This window comes from Anticarsia gemmatalis, chromosome 9 (assembly GCF_050436995.1).
Source record: "Anticarsia gemmatalis isolate Benzon Research Colony breed Stoneville strain chromosome 9, ilAntGemm2 primary, whole genome shotgun sequence".
NCBI lineage: Eukaryota > Metazoa > Arthropoda > Insecta > Lepidoptera > Erebidae > Anticarsia > Anticarsia gemmatalis.
Genome location: NC_134753.1, coordinates 10,877,431 through 10,883,745, shown reverse-complemented (window position 1 = coordinate 10,883,745; position 6,315 = coordinate 10,877,431). Strand labels below are relative to the sequence as shown.

The 6,315-nt window shown below is 33.1% G+C and overlaps 2 protein-coding genes across 3 annotated transcripts in view; both read right to left on the bottom strand.

Annotated features, from left to right (window-relative positions):
- Positions 1 to 142: 142 nt before the first annotated feature.
- LOC142975342 (protein dpy-30 homolog) lies at positions 143 to 1,425 on the bottom strand. The gene is made up of 2 exons (XM_076118127.1): positions 1,215 to 1,425; positions 143 to 1,065 (listed from the first exon to the last, which is right to left on the bottom strand). Exons 1-2 carry the CDS (start codon positions 1,293 to 1,295, stop codon positions 811 to 813), a joined length of 336 nt encoding a protein of 111 aa, XP_075974242.1. The 5' UTR covers positions 1,296 to 1,425; the 3' UTR covers positions 143 to 810.
- A 3,319-nt stretch (positions 1,426 to 4,744) lies between these two features.
- Positions 4,745 to 6,315, bottom strand: part of LOC142975219 (anaphase-promoting complex subunit 11-like) — a 43,720-nt gene continuing 42,149 nt past the window's right edge. For both annotated transcript variants that reach the window (XM_076117949.1, XM_076117947.1), the window contains exon 3: positions 4,745 to 5,144. In XM_076117949.1, the coding sequence (XP_075974064.1) occupies positions 4,995 to 5,144 (150 nt within the window). In that variant the 3' untranslated portion in view covers positions 4,745 to 4,994. The remainder of the gene's footprint in view (positions 5,145 to 6,315) is intronic.

The window sequence follows — 6,315 nt, the reverse complement described above, 5'->3', positions numbered from 1 at the left end:
TAGTGAAGCTAGCAAAAGATGTCTCATCAAAGTAGTGATCATTTTGTTTCATCTACAGTGCAACTTTCAAACAAACAACAAACTTCAAGAAGAATGGATGACTGCATTGTTACATGACTAGCGAACAACAAACAAAAACAACTTCTGTAGTCTTAGATTATTTATTTTAAATAGCAAAATAAAATTACTTCTACATCCCAGTCATATTGTGCCATCATCGAGAACATTATGATTATTATAGGTACAAAGGCTTATGTATGTACATACACTGCTTTATCATAAGACTATGTTAAACAGTAATAACATGCATATAGTTTACAAAAATGTTAACACTTTTTTTATGGTTGTCTATGACACAATAGGATAAACAGTTCCAAACTATTGCTTAAATAATAATGTGAATACTGGCTAGTTGTAAATTGAGCATGTAATTGACTAGTGTTATATACAAGCTTGCTCTATGGGCATTGGAAAGTCAAGCTGGTTGGCAGTATAATTTGAACACAGCTTCAATCACTGGCAATATTTTAAAAACTATATTAGTACAATAGTTTGGTTACTCTCAACACCGTTAAATTCTATTCCAAAAGAAATAATCATTTTAATGATATTTTAACATGCATATTATTACTGTAGTTCCTCTGCTAAAGAAAATAACAACATAGAAAAAGTAGCACAGCTTGACCAGAGAGATCTTTTGAAATAGGAAGTCAGGTTATTTTAGCTATCATAGGTCAAGTGGCGCTACTACTCACTATATGACTATTTTTTTAACTTCAGTGAACTTACACGAATACAACTATGAGAGTATTATGTTTGGGGGTTTGCAGGAGGGTTGTTATTGGAAGAGTTGCTGCTCTCGAAAGTACTCTTGTTCTTTAGTAGATACGCAGCCAGGTAGTTGATGGGATCCGGAGGCCTCTCCTTGGCCAACGCGGAAAGGCCTTGCAGCAGAATCGGAACTACGGTCTGGTCGAGGTACTGACGGGTAGGAAGCGCGTTGAGGTCAATTCTCGATTTCCGATTGGCGTTTGTTTCATTCTCTTTTTCCATTGATATTATTTTCTGAAACGTAAAACAGTGAATGCAACGTCATCTTTTTATCAACTGTGAAGGTTGTACATGTAATTAAAAGGCATAATTAAGATTTACATTGATAATGCTACAGGACAAAGGCAATAAATCTTTGTTTATAACGGTGCAAGCTTACTAACCCTTACGGATTCAGTTATCTTGGACGGCGGCTGCTCTTCTTTAGGGGCTGGGTTTACTTGTAATGTTGAGAGATCTGACATCGGTTGCAGCTAATAAACTGACATCGGATAATTACCTAATTAAATTATTAATTGTTTTAGAAAATTATAAGAAGAAACACATACGTAGACACACGAAGAAATATTGAAATGTTTATTTTCAGAATGAAATGTCAAACTTTTCTACTTGGCTTTGCTCCTACTTTGGGTATCTGTCTTTTTAGCCTTAGTAATAATCGGTATATTTGGGCTACTTTAGACAATATAATTTTAAGACACGTTCTGGTATAAACGTTTATATTTCTGTTCCTCTTTGCTGGAGTTACTTTTTGAAAGTATTTTAGTGACCCATAAGATACGAGATATAGATAATTGGCGTGTGGGTCAGAATAAAAAGCAAGTGTACTAAATTATCATATTTCTATGGACACAGTAGAAAGATAAAACGAATGAAACTATAAAAATGTTGTGTCCTAGTCAAGTCCAGAATTTATCGTAAGCATTCTTAGATTAGCATTGGTATGGTAGCTACATAATCAAACTGAATAGCGAAACGGGTTGTAGTATTTGATACATCTCTACCTATACCTTCGGATATAAAAGGCGTGATGTTAAGTAGGTATGTCTAAAGTAAATAGATACTAATGTGTTGTAGACTTTTGCGGTCTCGGCTTTAGTATTTGCATCAGTTCTTGTCCCTTTTTAGACATTTATTTCTTATACGCCTATTTTATTACATACTTTCCTCCCTTTTAACTTACCTGAGCACATCAATCATGTCACTAATCAGGATTTATAAACCGCTTGATTTTTCAATCAATAGGTTCAAATCTGTTGCTATTTTTAGTGAAGTAAGACTTTTGTGTAACTGTTTGTTTTCCCTCCATAAATAAATAAGTACTTTAGTATAGCTTCAGTAATTTGTAACAGATATAAATACAAACGTATCCCGTATTAAAAGAGGGTGGTGAAGCCATATAAGGTTTTGTTGTACAAGGTGTAGGGGCGGAAATAACGGAGTTTTACTAGGAATTGGGAAAAGGAGGGAAACGTATTTCGTAACTATGTACCTACTTAACAGGCAGCTTTGAATTTTTATGCCAATTAAAAGTTTAATTTGTACTTTAAGCTCTTCAGCAAGTAGGTATCAACATCAAGTACCTACCTAGTTCATAATTGAAACATTAGGAAATAGATAATAAATTGTTATTTATATGATTTTTAAGGTTGTCATATTTCATTTATGTAAATTACAAAATATTTACTAATTTAGCATTGTTTAAGCTTAATTTATTAGAAGGCTCCATTTCATATTATTAACATTAAAATATTATGTAGGTACCTACTCTGACTATAGGCATATAATATATGTCAGGTAGGCATATACTGCCGTCGTAAATCTAAACACAGTAACTTAAGTTACTGTGTTTATAGTTTGTTTAGTTCTTTGGAATCAGGAGACCGCGGGCTATTTGAGAAAGTTTTCGGTTTGTTTGTACGTTGGATAGTTACCGAAATACATTAAATAAAAACACAGTATTTTTACAAAAAAAAACTTTTTTTTAATAAAAAATACAGTATCCGTGTTATTTTAAATTAAATAACAGTATCTCACTACTAACTGTGTTTTTTTAACGTGAATAGATGTAAAAATTTTTTTTTTCTTGATTATAACACGGCTTCTTCAGTTACTATGATTGCGTATAAAATATTGTTCAAAGATAAACAACAAATACTTGAATAAATCACAGTATCTCATTTACTGTATTACTGATTTTATACGTATTTCTAAGAAACATAGTTATAACACAGTATGTACATACTTACTGTGTCGTAATTACCCTAATGTTAATATCTTTACAAAGTTACAACACAGTAATAGGTAAAACTTGGTTACAACACAGTAACCGTTGAGTTACCGTGTTGTAACTTAAAAAAGAAAAATATATTATATTATTACCCTAGCTTAAAACACATTATCTAATTTTATTATTTATACAATAATAATATACTAGATATATATATACAGAATCAAAGATTTAACTATATACTAACATTAAAAGTTGCATGAAATAATATACAATAATTAGTATCTTCATGAGAGCAAAAATTAACCATTAAACTTCAACCGCGTTTTTCTCAAAACGCATATTTTGAAGTTACTGTGTTTAGATTTACGACGGCAGTATTGTAAGTTTTAGTTATCTATATCACGTTTTTTTAATACATCAAAGTCCCATTCTACTCTACTATGTTTTAACCGATTCATTGCCACCTTCATTTTCGTGAACAATTCAGCCAGGCCCCATTCATTGGTCGGTGGCTCACCATTTGAGCCATCGGCCTCCCTGAAGGATGACTCAACTGATGAGTCATTGGCTCCTTGTAATGATTTAATGCTTTTCGCCATCATTCGAGCCAGTCTGACAACCAGAAACGTGTTACTGTGTTCTCCTATTCGAATTTGTGGATAATAAAAGTTAATATGGCGTTTCAAGGTAGTATTTGTTGGTTTTAATGAAATATTGCAGAGGTAGTAAACATTTTAGTAGTATTCAATCATTATTTATTATTGTAATATTATTTGTAGATAATCAGGACTACGACGATTTTACTGAATGTAGCCAGGCAATGTTTACTGATTTCCATGATCAACAAATTGAAGATAAAGAAAATCAAGGTTTTCCAAGCTGTAGTCAATCGATTTTACAAAAAAGTGTACAAGATGTTTTGCGGCAGTTATACAAAAGGTTTATGACACCTGACTAATAAAAATATTCTCTAAATTGAAGGGCCATGTCTGATATTCACGGAAATGTTTAATGAGATCTGAAAAATGGTAGTTTAAGTGTTTTTTTTTCTTTAATATCCGTTTTTATACAATTTTGGTTTGACTCAACAATTGAGCCATCGGCCTTCCTAAAGGTTTTTTAATGACTCAACTGTTGAGTCATTGGCCATGAATCGGTTAACAGAGGCCTTTTGATTGGTTTTTGGTAATTAACCTTTGGTTATTTTGGTAAATAACCTAAGTAAGACATGTTTCCTTGAAATTTGTTCAAATATCTCTATGAGATTTGATTTTGTAGGTAATCATTTCACCAATAAACGTAGATATACTGACGATGGATAAATAGGTGCCTATTACCGCTACCCTTCTAAAACTGGAGTCTATTATTATTAAGTAACTATTCTCAAACGATCTACATTCGTGATGAAATGCATTAAGAGAAAAATATCGAAACTGCGTGTTCAAAAGAACTAATACTTGTGAGTATCGAGTTGCAGTTGTGAATGAAACTATTTTAATTGCACATTCAGTTATTTGAGATACACGAGATCCTAACACGCTTCAGTACAGACGTTAGAAGTTGTCTGGTTTTATCATTTTTATAATTTTCCATGCCTTATATGTAGGTACGTACTTCAATCTAACGAAAATACACATCTTTTTTACTGTCTTCGACTATAACAAGGAATTAAAATAACATTTTATTTACAAGCTTTTATTAACTTAATAAATACAATGAATTAATTCAAATATCAACACAGTTAGTGTAAAAAGTGAAATCACTAGCTTTCTTGTCAATGGTTTGGGTTGCCATGCCTATAAAACGTGGTGGGTTAAGAGGTGTTACCTCGCTGCCTAGTTTATTATTTATTTTAGACATGGCAACTTAGTCCTTATTTAATTGGACACTGTCCTTTTCAGTCACTGAACATATTTCTTGATTTCGATGTTTATGTTCTGAGGTAGTGTGGGGGAGGGGGCGGCGGCGGCGCGGGGCGGAGACGAGGCCCTCGCTCCAGCTGCCGTCGCCATGATGCCATTGCTTCACTCAGGGTCCACAGCTCCGAGAGCAGAGACAAGTCCAGCTGTCGTAGGCTCGCCTGAAAATAAAAAAAGTTGAGTCGTTAGTTTCAATAGTCTCAATAAGTACGTCTCTTTAAAAGAAAACGATAGCCTATTCTATAGGGAAGCTGATTGAAATGTAATTGAATCCACATCGATTTATTGAAAAGTTGTAAATAAGTGGAACAAAAAACTAAACGGATATAGTAACAAGGTTTACAGTAATAAAAAATAGTATACGAAACATTTGCAACACAATTACGGGCAAACACGACTCGAATACGAATTATACATGTAAAAAACATTGCCATTTAAGTCTAACAGTAAAAGCAATCTCGGTAAGAACGTAAATATGGGAATTCATGTATCAACAGTTAACATTAAAACTGGAAGTACACAGAGTGTGTCAGAGAAAGTAAAGAAATTATCAGAATCCTAGTTTACATACGCTTGCGTGCACTTGCCAATGAAAAAATAAGTAAGATGAAATAAAAGTCTGTGCCTTTGCCACTCAGTAAAAGAAAAAATAGGGCAGCCAGTATAATGGCGGGAATGTTATGTAATTTATTTAAAGTAAAATGAGTTTTATGTTTGCTGTAGGAGTTTGTTACCATGACCTGATAAACAGGTGCGTTTAAATATAGTGTGAACGTAGATAATGTAAACATTAGTTAATTATCGATTGACTGAACACTTGAACAGCCTTTACACGTGAAAGGCTTTTATCATTTCACGTGGATCGTTTATTTATATTTTTATCCCTTTAGTAAGTATAAGTTATAAGGTTAGCGTCAAGTAGGTATAATGACGTAGTTTGACAAACCGGTGATTAATCCTAATATTTTCCTTTAAAAAACGAAAAAAGAGGAAAAAATATGACGCATGAATACAAGAAACTACGCAAAAAGTAGTTTTCCCATTTCAAAACCCGATTTCGAAATCAAATTCCATAGGTGTGTAAATTGATTCAACACTGCCATTTATATCGCTACAATTAGATTAATTAAGAGAAATAACAATGCATATAATTTGGCGTGTATTCTTCAATGCTAGCTATAAACAATTTCCATAACAAATGAATGACAAGAACATAGCCAGCGACCTTCCGCGAGTGTTCTGCTCGATTGCGTTAGATAGGAATGCAGTACGATCACGACTCTATGTGGGCCGCAGAAATAACCAAACAACTTATTGATATTACCTACGCTA